Source organism: Urocitellus parryii, chromosome 2 (assembly GCF_045843805.1).
Source record: "Urocitellus parryii isolate mUroPar1 chromosome 2, mUroPar1.hap1, whole genome shotgun sequence".
Taxonomy (NCBI): domain Eukaryota; kingdom Metazoa; phylum Chordata; class Mammalia; order Rodentia; family Sciuridae; genus Urocitellus; species Urocitellus parryii.
Window position 1 is genome coordinate 32,067,867 of NC_135532.1, and position 13,710 is coordinate 32,081,576.

General features: G+C 37.4%; 1 protein-coding gene across 12 annotated transcripts in view; it reads right to left on the reverse strand.

Moving 5' to 3' along the window:
- Supt20h (SPT20 homolog, SAGA complex component) overlaps positions 1-6,083 on the reverse strand; it is a 40,803-nt gene extending 34,720 nt beyond the window's left edge. For 10 of the 12 annotated variants that reach the window (XM_026395101.2, XM_026395099.2, XM_026395097.2 and 7 more), the window contains exons 1-4: positions 5,969-6,083; positions 3,596-3,686; positions 747-782; positions 111-169 (exon numbers count right to left, since the gene is read on the reverse strand). In XM_026395101.2, coding sequence (XP_026250886.2) covers positions 111-169; positions 747-782; positions 3,596-3,598 — 98 coding nt within the window. In that variant the 5' untranslated portion in view covers positions 3,599-3,686; positions 5,969-6,083. The other 2 variants (XM_026395093.2, XM_026395092.2) reach the window with 2 other exon arrangements.
- Positions 6,084-13,710: the final 7,627 nt, after the last annotated feature.

Consider the following 13,710-nt stretch of genomic DNA (forward strand, 5'->3'; position numbering starts at 1 on the left):
TAGGATCTTCAAAGAAGCTATAACATTTCAAGCCCGGATCCGGGTAAGAGCAATAAATGGTGACATCATATTTCAAGGAATGTAAGATTTTATCAACTAAATGTTCATACCTTCCACTAGATAAATATTTCCTTTTAGGAGGTCTTTGTCGTGCACTTTCAATGACATACTAAAAAAGAAAAGTTTATGAAAACAGTTTGCTTTTTGCTTTGTGTATGAACAAATTAAGTACTGTATATCTAAAACATATGCAAAACTAAACAGGCCATTTAGTCACAAGTCTCTCATGTTAAATTATACCTTACAGCAAAAATAACAAAAAAACAAAACAAAAACCTGCTTAATTTATAATATTATAAACAAGTGAAATTTATGCTGCACATAAATTTATGTTGAGTACAGTATTTAATTTCTAAGAATTGTAATTACACAAATCTGAAACATTATCAATGTTTTATAAATGTTCAGAATATGTTTAATGTATAGAAAAGTATATATCTAATTGCAAGCACTATTTTTTTCAGCTGTTAGAAAACTTGTTAAAATAGAAAAACAAATGAGGATTCCAAGTTAAGAGATAATCCACACATTACCTTACATTTTTCTACGTTTACAGATTATCTACATGCTTGTCCTATATTAATGAAAATATTCCTTTGAAGATAACACACAAAAATCTCTTAAAATTGAATTTTTTGTCAATTACAAACAATACTAGTTTAATATGTAATTTAGTTGTATCTTACCTCTGCACGATCCAAAGCTAGTTCTAAGGCTTGTTGCTGTAAAAAGTATATTTGGCAGTATTATTTTCACAAAAAAATTAATTTAATAATAATTTAATAAGGATTTGACATTCCTAATTAAGTGCTTAAATGTTTCATTTTCTGAAATAAGTCCAATGTATTCTTTATTTTTCTCCTCCATTCTACTGAATGATCAAGATATGTAACTAAAGAGAAAATATAGCACCCTTGGACAGGGTAAGTGTTTTTTTTGTGAGGCTAATATATAAAATGGCTGGATATAACAACTATAATAATTGAAATTAACAGATCTGCATCTTTCATCTACTTCTTATAGACCCTCATTTTAAGGTAAGAGGGAGAAATATAAAGTTAAACTATATCTTTATTTATGAAACTTTTCTAAAGACACATAAAAAATACTACGTTCCAAACAAAGTTAAATAAATATACCATTAGTGATTTCTTTTTCTAGGGTTGCTTCAGGTACTATGTAGAGTCATAGTATTTTTCATTCACAATGACAGTCCTTTCAAAACTTCAGAGATACAGAACTTTCTATTTTTATTTACAGTATGTTTTAGATTCCAATAATTCAATCTACCAACTTGCATGTGACAAAATATCCCAGCACTGAGGCAGAAGGATGGCAAGTTCAAATTCAAAGCCAGTTTTAGCAATTTAGCAAGACCCTAAGCAACTTAGGTAGCCTCTGCCTCAAAATAAAAAGGCTAGGGATGTGGCTCAGTTGTTAAGCATCCCTAGGTTCAATTCCAGGACCAAAAAAAATCAAAGAACAGTTTCCCAGAGAAACTGGTTCCCATGATTCAGAATAAGACTCTTGAGCATAACTAATTTTCCCCAAGAAAATGTACTCTACATACATACTCTTTTTTTTCAAATATTTATTTTTAAGTTTCAGGTGGACACAATATCTTTTACATTTATGTGGTGCTGAGGATTGAACCCAGTGCCTTGTGCATGCTAGGTGAGCACTCTACCCCTGAGCCACAACTCCAGCCCCAACATACATACTCTTGACAACTATACGGTCTTTTAAATTTTGGCCACAAAACTTTAAAGTGAATTTATATAAAATTATAGTAAACAATCAAATATAAGCTCTTAGGATAATTTTAAATAACCAGTTGTCTGAAGTAAATATTTCATCTTCTGAAATTAAAACTTCAGAAGATATAATGAGATATGCTTTGCCTCATTCATTCACTTACTCCTTCAAATAGTTAAGAGAGAATATCATTAAGTAATAGAGATGCAAAATATAATATGAGGTCAGAATCCCAGTATGACAGTTCTACTTTTCTCTAACAGGGCAAGGGCACATAGGTAAGATCCCAAAAGGAAAAGGAAAGTAAGTGTTTTTTTTTTTTTTTTTTTTTTTAAGTTTGTGTGACAGAGTTTTTAGGAAAGATTATTCAACACGGTGGTTAGTGTTCACTTACTCTCCTGTCAAACTCTTTTGTTTGCTTGTAGTAGTGAGGATTGAAGCTATGGCTCTCTACCACTGAGTTATATTCCCAACCCCTTTTCATCTTTTTTTTTTTTCCTTTAAATTTCTAAGAAAAATTTTATAGGTACATTGTAGTTATATATAATAGTGGGTTTTGAGTAACTATGGCAGAACCAGGAGCCCATCTAGTGTCTGATCCAGCACTGTGAGCACTGTCCATGCATGTGGGTGTGGTGACACACTCAATGTCCCAGAAAAGCGAGGCAAATGGGTTCCTGAGGCTGTTTGGTGAAGTGTCGCTCAGCTTCACAACTTGACTTCTCTGTTTGCTTTGTGTCTGGCATACATAAGCGACTTAAGTACTTACTAAGGTGCCTGGTTAGAAAGATTCTCATAGCTGAGCAGCAGAAACCTGAACTCAGCTATCCAGTGCTGACCACCTCTCTTTAAAAACCTTTTTCTTCTGGCATGTCTTTAGCAGCGGCTATTGGGTAGTTAGTCTTTTCTGTGTAGTATGTCAGGGAATCACACCTTTTTATCTCGAGACAGAATCTAAGTTGCCCAAGTTGGTTTTAAACTGGAGATCCTCCTGCCTCAGCCCTTGGAATCACTGGGAGTACAGGTGCGTGCCACTGTGTCCAGTTCAAATGCTCCTTTTTTCAAATATTAAAAAGTACCCCCCCCCAAGTCTTTAACATCTTAATGACAAAAGTTAAATGTCTACAGGTAAGAATGCTTAGTGACTATAAATCAGTGAGTAGAAATATGACACTAGAAGGCTAGCACTGGTGCTACTTGAAATGTTGGATGCACTAACAGGGTTACATTTATTTTTAAATTTAAAAAAAATGAGCAGAGTGCAATGACTCATACCTATAATCCTAGTGACTAGGAAAGCTGAGGCAGAATTACAAGTTGGAACCAGCCTCAGCAACTTAGTGAGACCCTATTTCAAATTTTTAAAAAGGTGGAGGGTAAGTGGCACTGGGGATGAACTCAGTGGTAAAGTGCCCAGGGTTCAATCCTAGTACTGAAGGTGGGGGGCGGTAAGAACTTTAAAATGAGAAATCAACAAGGCCCCAAACTATTTGTATTTATAGCCATCCTCCTTGCCAATGACTTGGAATAAATGCAAAATAGTTAGAAATAAAATTTTAAATACACAGATTATGTATGTGACTTGGATGTGACCATCATAATAACACTAAATTGAGAAATGAGCACACATTTTATACATGACCGCTAAATAATTTACCAATAAGGATAACTAAAGCGGCTTACAAGAGCATTTCTTGATCTATAATACAGGTATTTATATTTATAAAGACAAAAATAATATTCTAAAATCCAAACTTGAACATACTGAGCCAAAGCTTACCATTGTGGCATAAGATAGGGATCCAAAAAGAGAAAACCTATGTGCGTTGATGCAGTGAGGTGAAAACCATGTCTTTAATATCAGTCATACACTGTAAAAGTAAAAACAATGAAACCCACATGTTAACATAAGGCTATAAAGAGAAATAAATAAGATTATTTAGTAGTTAACAAGGAAGATAACTTGAGGCACATATATTTCTAACACATTTTTTAAATAATCTGTAACAAAAATTCATGTACCACAACTTATCTATTCATTGCTGAAAAGTAGTTTTAGCTAGTTAGGCCAAACACAGTTTGCAAGTTAAAATCATTACTCATGGGGCTGGCACTGTGGCTCAGTGGTAGAGCGCTTGCCTGGCATGGGTGAGGCGCTAGGTTCAATTCTCAGCACCACATATAAATATATAAATAAAATAAAGGTCCATCAACAACTAAAAAATTTTTTTTTGAAAAAATAATTACTCATATTTAAAAAAAAAAAAACCTCTGGAAAGAAAATTTTTTTTTTTTAAATCTCTTCTCATAATTACTTCTGGTGCTCTTACTTTTCCTGTGGATTATTCTAATAGCCTGTCTACAGTTCACTTTATGAGTCACAGATTTCATTATGCCTGCTGATAAAAAAAAAAAAATGATATTCCTTAAACACTTCAGGCTAAATTTTTCAGATGGAGCTCCAATCCCTCTGGGCCTATTTAGACTCCTAAAGAACCTATTTCCTCTAATAAGGGGTTCTCATCTAGATTGCAAAGTGGAGTAAGCTGTTGAGCTTTAAATAGGATGCCCATGCCCTATCTCCCCAATTCTGATTAGTTGGTCTACAGTGGGCTCCAAGGGTCAGTCCTTTGAGTTCCCCTAAGTGATTGAAAGGGAATGCCAGTGTCGAAGCCCATTGTTGTAACTTCTCTGCCTACCACAGAGATGGTTCAGGTTTGCTCTCCGAGTGATGATAAATAAAGCTTAGTCTGATTCTTCATCTAACCCATGTAACTACTGCTGCATGTACGTTGCTGAGCTAAAGGACAACTTCTGGTAACAGAAAACAAGATTCCCCATGTAAATAATTTTGCAAACTTTTTTTTTTTTTTTTTTGTAAACCCCAAAGCTTAGACTTTAGCAAATTCAGGTTAAAGAAAAAACTGAAAAAAAGAAAACAAGAAAAAGGAGGTGGGGTGGGAGCTTAGCTAACATACATCACAAGCACTGTACAGGTACCAGGAACAATCATTTAAAAATAAGAATGGCATTAGTTCTACTTTCAAATAGCTCACAGAAGGTTTAAGCTGAAATTGGGTTAAGGTGAAAAAATCCCAGTCACTAAATAGAGATGAATATACATTATACTCAGAGACAAAATGTGATGATAGTAAGATCTGTTATTACTAAATTGGGGGATGGGTAACTTTAAGTATTTGCACAAACCAACAAATAACTGTATATCTCTTAGAAAGCAAACTGCCTATAGATGAGAAAACTGTTATAATCATTATCAACACCTCCATTTTACAGAAAAGGCACTCAGAACTAATGACTTTCTCAAGTTCACAGACAGACTGGAATTCAGCCTTCACAATTTTTAATTTTATCTTTTAACATTACAACCTTCACACGGTTCAAATCAACTCTCATTTTTTTTTTAGATTTTTTTTTCAGGCAAAGCATTTAAAATAAAAAATTGATTTTACTCAGACTAATATAATTTTAATTTTGATCGAACTTTACATCACGGTGAGCAACCAAAGTACACTGTACTCAATCTAATTCCGAAAATCTTTGCAAATAACTGCATATTTCTATTCCCACTAGAGACTTTGATGTACCCCCACTAAACAGTGGCTAAGGGACATGCCTTTCAGAGGCAACTATTGTGCAAGTTCATTTCTGAACGCCTAGTAACCATGGTAAGGTCCAATAATTCATTAATTTGCTTCAAAATATAGCTATCAATTCCACCTATTTCTCTGATAGACTTGGGTCTCTCCCAACTCAACTTCCGTAACAACTTAGGCTTTACCCGCAAAACGCCAATTCCACGGTGGCGCGACGCCTTTTTTCAATATGGACACCAAGAAACCCATTCCCGATCAAGAGCTACGCAAAATTCTTGTGAGTTTTTCAGAAAATACCTGTAACTGCAATTCAAAAGTCGAACTAAAATCAAAAGCGCGGCTTAGCAGCACCACAAAACGCAAGGGTGGGGTCCTCCGGAAAGGTTGGCCCGCAGCCGGGACTGCCAGGTCACTGAGGACAGTACCTTCTTCCCGCGGGATCCGGAAAGCAGCCCACTAAGCGGCTTCCTCACCTCTGCCCAACTGGGATCTCGCGAAAATAACTTATCCACCTGCCCACCACAGACCCGCCCACCTACCTGTCCCCACCCACTTTCGCCGGTCGCGGCTGCGCTGGGCCTCCACACTGGGCCCCAACGCCCACCCACCGCTTCAGCGGCTCTCAGCAGCTACGCAGCCAACCACCGGTTCAGGAGGCCGCACTTCCGACTGGCGCGGTGAGCCGGCGGAAGAGGTGAGGTTGGGAGGCGGGGCCGCGACCGGAAGACATAGACCTGGCTAGAAGTGCAGCAGTGTACAGATTCCCACCAGGCCACGGAATTTCAGGTTCCGGAGCCACGCGGGGGGGCCAGTGCCCTTGAGCATTCTTTCAGGCCCAGTTTCCGGCTTCTACAAAATGGGCCGGGCAAGCACAGATATTTGGGGGGAAGGGAGAGAGACCCTGTTGAATTTCTAGAGCCAATTATCTTTTTTGCCTGACAGCCTAATGCACATTTGCTAGCACACTCTGTACAACCGTACAACCTTCCTAGGAATATTAACTACCAATGAATTCAATGCTTTTTTGAAAAATCATTCCAGAGATGGATTGCACAATTTATTAACTGCATTATCAGTGCGTGTTGTAATTGATTGTAACTTGGTCATTGAATAATAAAAGTTTCTTTTTTTTAATTGTGAAATTAACAACAAATGAACAATTTTAACGTGTACAGTTCAGTGGCAGTTAGTATATTCACAGTGTTGTGCTACCAGTACCTCTTAACTAGTTCCAAAATATTTTCATTGACCCAAAATAGATCGTGAACCCATCCAACAGTTGCTCCCGATTCTTCTCGCCCAACCTCTGGCAAATACCAATCAGCTTTCAGATTATGGATATTGCATATAAATGGAATATATGATTTTTTTTTCCACAGAGGGTTTTTTCCCGGGTTTCCCTTGTACATCTTGTAGCATATGTCAGTACTTCACTCCTTTTTTATGGCAAGTATTGATGGCAGGAGGAGACAGGAAGGATAGGGAGTGGGCTCCTGAGTAACTTCCTGGGCACCAGAGTACAAACAGCACCTGTAGATATTTGCTAAGAAACTTATGAAAAGGCTATTTTAAAATCAGGACATACTGACTGGGGTCCATGCCTCCCCAAGAAGGAAAAATGCATGGTTGTGTTGTAGGGACAGAAGGCACAGAAGATAGCAGGAAACAGTTTTATTTGGCTGCAGCCAGGTTCCCAGTGCACAGCTTTTGCTGTAATCAATCAATCCCCTGAGCCTCCAGTTCAGGTAGTTTTAGAATTTAATACCCTGCGTGTAAGGGGAGGGGCTCAGAAGTTCACAGTCTGTAGAAGTTCACATAAAAGCAGCTTTTTCTTTCACTGTTTTGGGCAGGTTAACCCTTCAATGACAACACCTGACAGGGGGAGAGCTTCATCTCCCCCTTCTCTCCTGCCCCTGCCAGCTGTTACCATGGAGCCACAATATTAACTTCCCTTATCTTAGAAATGTAGACATCTCTTTGAAGCCCAGCTCAAGGCCAGAGGCCTTGTTTACATATTTTACAAACTAGTATGCTGGATACATGTTTGTGAAAAACTAGTATGGGAGTGTCCAGCACTGGAATGCTGATTTCTTCCTGGCTGGTGGCCAAGTAAGACAGGGCAACATGAAAACAGGAAGTTTGTCCACATCAAACTCTTGTAGAGACTCTTTTGCTGACAGCCCTAAAATCAGCCATGGTGAAGATTTCTGGAGAAGCCCAGTTAAGACTTTTTTGTGGAGAAAGGGGGTGCCACTACAATTGATATTTTGTTTGGACTAAAGGCTACATGAATACTTTGTGAACACTGATTGGCATACCCCGGATTAGGTGGTGGCGGTGGGGGGTGCTGACTTCTTTAAATCTATAGGTTGAAGTGAACTCCTGGATGATAGCCACTCTTTGGTATCCCCCTCTTTGGACCCCTTCCTCTTTGGGAGTTCTGCTTTGTTTTTAAAGAATCCTGTAACTTTGCTATCACTTTTGTGTCTGTGTATTTTATTCTTCAAATTCACGAGACCCAGAACCCAACCCCAACTGTATATAGAAACCATATTTTATCCATCTAGTTTTTGATGAACATTTTGGGTTGTTTTCACCTTTGGGCCCCCATTCTGAACATTTGTGTGAAAGTATTTGTTGGAGTCTGTTTTCAGTTCCTTTGAGCATATGCATAACAGTGGAATTTCTGGGTGTTTTGCTAATTCTATATTCAAATAATTGAAGTACCATAAGCTTTTCTACAGCAGATGAGCCATTTTACACACCAACAGCATTGTAAGGGGTTTCCAATTCCTCCACATCCTCACCAACCATTATTATTTCCCAGTATTTTAACAATAGCAGTCCCAATGGGTATCAAGTGGTATTTCATTGTGGGTTTGATGTGCTTTCCCTAAGGTCAAAGAAACCATTTTTCATGTCTTTATTAGTTATTTGTATATCTTCTTTAGAGAACTCTATTCACATCCTTTGCCCATTTTTTTTACATTGAGTTACTTATCTTTTTGTTATTAGGTTGTGGTAATAATTATGATTCTGGATACTGATACTCATCAGGTTTATTGTTTACAGATACTTTTTCTCATTCTGTAGGTTGTCTTCTCACTTTTTTGTTGTTGTTGTTTTTGCTACCAGGGAATGAACCCAGGAGCACATAACCACTGAACCAAATACCCAGACCTTTTTTTTTTTTTTATTTTGAGACAGGGTCTTACTAAGTTGCTTAGAACCTTGCTAAGTTGTTAAGGTTGATCTCAAATTTATGATCCTCTTGCCTCAGCCTTCCAAGCCACTGGAATTATAGACATGTGCCACACTTTCTTAATGTCATTTGGTGTACAATTATTTATTTATTCAGTTAGGTAGTTTACTGAGGATCGAATCCAAGGGCTCTCTACTATTGAGCTCCAGCTCCAGCCCTTGTTATTTTTTTTAGTTTGAGATGGGTCTCCCTAAGTTGCCTCTGCTGGCCTCAAACTTGCAATCCACCTGCCTTAGCCTCCTGAGTGGCTGTGAAGACAGTTGTGCATCCCAGCATTTGGCTGGTTTATCTTCTTATAAAGACACTATCAAGGAGTCAGAGACCCATCCTTATGACCTCATTTAACCTTGACTGCCTCCTTATAGACCTTCCCTATCTCTAAACACAGTAACACTGGTGGTTTTGGCTTCAACATACAATTTTTGACAAGATACAATTTAGTCCATTGCAAATGTTATTATGAATGAATCATTTCTTAATTTCCTTTCTGCATTGTTCATTGCTGGTATGAAGAAACACAACTGAATTTTGAATGCTATTGTTATATCTGGAAATCTGCTAAATTCACTTGTTAGCTCTAACGTGTTTGTGTGAAGGTTAACATTTCAAGGGTGTATACATAGGGTGGTGGAATCTGTGACTTGGGATAGTTTTATGTCTTACTTATCATTTGGATTCTTGTTGTTTTTGTTTTGTTTGGGTTTTTCTTGCTTAATTTCTATAACTAAAGCCATTCTTTGATTTAAGGGTTTAGCTTATATAATATGGAAGCTAGAAGGTCTGAAATCCATAAGGAGCAGGACACTCAGGACCGAGTTAACACTACAGGCTTGAGGCAGAACTTTCAGAGAAACCTCAGGTTTTGCCATTAAGAATTTCACCTGTTGGAATGAGGTCCATCTATATCATTGAGTGTGATCTTCTTAGTCAACTTAACATGTCTACAAAATACCTTCATGACATCATTTGTTAAATGAGTATAATAGCCTATCACAATTAATATAAAAAACGGCCATACCCAGTGTGGTTTCCACTCTTCCTATGGCTTCGTGTGGGCAGAGAATACTTCCCCACCCTAGTAACTTTGCCTCTGGCTCTGTGACTTGCTTTAGTCAATAGAATGTGAGTGGATGAAAGTACATCCACCAGCTAGGTGTGGTCTTTGAGAGAAGATGAGTTTTTGTTCTTAATCCTCTGGTTTTGTGTGTATGTGTCACATTTATATGTGTATTTCTATAGGCCATGGTATAGTGTCCAACTAGAAAAGGCCTCTGCTGGCAAAAGAAGGGACAATTGGAACATCTAGAGATCAAGACTATTTTGACTAAATAGGATTAAAACACATCAAACATATTCAAGATATATGAGTTTTTAATAATGCTTTATGAAAAAACCTCTCTGGTCACATTGAAGATTGCTAGGTTAGCAACTAATCATTCTAAAATTGATAAGAGTTTTTAAAAGAAACAAAAATAAAATTTCCTGTTTTCCCACACAAGCTTAAATTAAAAGTAGTTAAATTGTTAATAAGGGATTTTTTTTTCCTTTTTTGGTACTGGAGATTGAACCCAGGGGTACTTTACCACCAAACTACATCCCCAGTTCCTTTAAATTTCTTTCTTTCTTTTTTTTTCTTTTTTTGAGACAAGTTCTTGCTAAATTGCTGAGGGCCTCCCTAAGTTGCTGAGACTGGCTTCAAACCTATGATTCTCCTGCCTCAGTCTCCCGAATTTCTGGAATTACAGGTGTGCATCACTGTGCTTGGTTGGAAATTTCTTTTTCCCTAGAAAATCTTGAGTGAATAAATGAAGAAGGGATAGTAGAATGTTGCTATTTTACAACCTGTGAGAAAATAATGCTTCTGAGAAATTATCCTTATTGTTGCTTAATAACTGTTCAGGTGAAAAGTTGAAAGAGAACTTTATACTGATCTATTTTAGAGTGGATCAGGCTTGCAACATCTTTTCAATCTTAATAATAGTAGAAGTGAAATAACCAAAAATAATGTGCTTCTTGATTTATATATTCCATATTATTACTATTTACAAAATATTTTTGCAAAAAATGAAAAAAATACCTGTTTGTGGTAGAGATTGCAACCCCAGTAACTCAGGAGGCTGAGGCAGGAGGATCACAAGTTCAAAGCCAGCCTCAGCAACCTAGTGAGATCGTGGGTGTCTCAAAAAAAGGCTGGGGACTTAGCTCCTTGTTAAAGCCACCCTAGTTAAATCATCAGTACTAAAAAAATAAAAAGAAAAATAAAAAAGAAAAGGCATAGAGTAACATGTTAAGTGACTTCGTATATCTCCCTACCATTTTATATGTTGAAGCCCCTATCTCCAGTACCTCAGAACCTGTTCTTTAAAAAAAATGGTTAATTTAAAATGAGGCCATTAGGGTTGATGAGGCCATCTAGGATTATTACTGGTGCCCTTATAAGAACAGGAGGCTAACATCAATGTTTATAACATCAATTCACAATAGCTAAGCTATGGAACCAACCTAGATGCCCTTAAGCAGTTGAATGGATAAAGAAAATATGATACACACACACACACACACACACACACAATGGAATATTACTCAGCCATAAAGAAGAATAAATTACAGCACTTGCCAGTAAATGCATGGAACTGGAGACTATCATGCTAAGTAAAATAAGCCAGACCAAAAAAAAAAAAAAAAAAAAACCAACCAAAAGCCAAGTGTTCTCTCTGATATGTGGATGCTAACACACAAAAATATTGGGGAGGGAAGAATATAAGTTTGTTGGTTTAGACAAAGGGGAGTGAAGGGAAGGGGGAATGGGAATAGAAAAGACAGTAACCTGAATTGGACATGACTTTCCTAGGTTCGTATACAAATACATGACCAGTGTAACTCCATATCATGTACAACCACTAGAATGGGTCCATGTATATATAATATATCAAAATAGACTCTACTGTCATATATATATATATAAAGAACAAATAAAGAAAAATTAAAAAAGAACAGGAGGCTAGGACACAAAGATATATACCAAAAGCTGGGTGCGGTGGTGCACACCTGTAAGCCCAGCAATTGAAGCTACTAAGGCAGGAGGATGGCAAGTTTGAGGTCAGCCTCAGCAATTTAGGGAGGTCCTCAGCAGCTTAGCAAGATGCTGTCTCGTCTCAAAATGAAAAGTAAAAAGAGCTGGGGATGTTGCTCAGTGGTAAAGTGCCCAGTACTGGAAAAAAAAAATAAAAGAAAAGTAAGGAGATACACTAAAGAATAGGAATACACAGCAAGAAGGAGGCCATCTGCAAGCCAAGGGGAGAGGCCTCCAGAGAAACCAAACCTATAGGTGATTTGACCTTGCATATCCAACTTCCTGAACTGTGAGAAAATTAATTTTTCTTTGTTTATGCCATTAGCTTGTAGCATTTTATTATGGCAGCCCAAACAGACTAATAACATAAAGTTGGGTAGAATAGAGCTTTTTTAGGTTATAAGAATAATATTCAGCCAGGCATGGTGGTACACGCCTGTAATCCCAGCAGCTCTGGAGGCCGAGGCAGGTGAATCACTAGTTCAAAGCCAGCCCCAGCAACTTAGTGTGGCCCTAAGCAACTCAGTGAGACCCTGTCTCTAAATGAAATACAAAAGAGGGCTGGGGATGTAAACCATTCTGGTTTACTGTATTCGCACCAGGATGACTAGAGGTTTTTGCAACATGCTCTTCCTATTCTGGCTCACCCACTATCTCCCATCTCAGCCTTACTCAAATTGTTGGTAAAGTTGTCTTTTTTTTTCCTTCGTAGTAATTTTTTTTTAAAAAGTTGGACAAATAATACATGAACATAATAAAAAATATCAAACAATGTGAAGGCAGGGACTCCATCATTATGGGCATGATTTGTAATAGCACAAATCTAACCGGTACCACATTTCTGTCAAAAAATGACATGAATAAGCCATGCAAAGGCTGCAAAATGGAGTAATAAGTGGCCATAAAAGGAGTAAGGAATGTTTCTTTCTAGCCTATACTTTGCCTAGCATATATTATTTTGAAAAAGAAAACAAAAAAGCTTCACACCTGTACTGAGCCCTGATCATTTTAGAGTAAAATAATCACAACCTGGGTGCTAGTAGTGCTCACGGTTCCGGGATCAGTCATTGTTTCTAGGAATTTCAATGGATGAAGCTAGGAAATAAGTGTAGATATAAATATGAATAAAAATAAAATACATATGCCATGAACATAGATCATTAACTTATATGGATATTCCAATTCAAATTCAGAACTTTAGATTTTAGGGTTTTTAGTTAACTTCCTATCTTACATCTATATGACCTCTTTCTTTCCTTCCTTCCTTCCTTCCTTCCTTCCTTCCTTCCTTCCTTCCTTCCTTCCTTCTTTCTTTCTTTCTTTCTTTCTTTCTTTCTTTCTTTCTTTCTTTCTTTCTTTCTACTGGGGATTGAACTCAGGGGCACTCAACCACTGAGCCACATCCCCAGCTCTTGTATTTTATTTAGAGACGGTCTCACTGAGTTGCTAATCGCCTTGCCATTGCTGAGGCTGGCTTTGAACTCAAGATCCTCCTGTCTCAGCCTCCCTAGCAACTGGGATTACAGGCATGCACCACTGTGCCCGGCTCTATATGACCCTTTTCCACATTAAAAATGCTGGTCTAATTGGATGTAGTTGTGCCTGCCTGTAACACCAGCGACTAAGAAGGCTGAGTGTGGCAGGAGGATCACAAGTTTGAAGCCAGTCTCAGCAACTTAGTGAGACCCTAAGCCACTTAGACCTTGACTCAAAATTTAAAAAATAAAAAGAACTCAGGGATTAGCTAAGTTGTAAAGCACAGATGGGTTAATTCCCCAGTACCAAAAAAGAAAAAAAAATACTGATTTAAAATTGTATCAAAATAATGATACATTGCCTAATTCTATGTAATATTTGCAATTGTCTTACAATAACACCAAGTTTACCACCAATAATGTAATCACTGAAACATTTAGAAAGTTGTTGAAGATTTTTTTTTGTCCTTA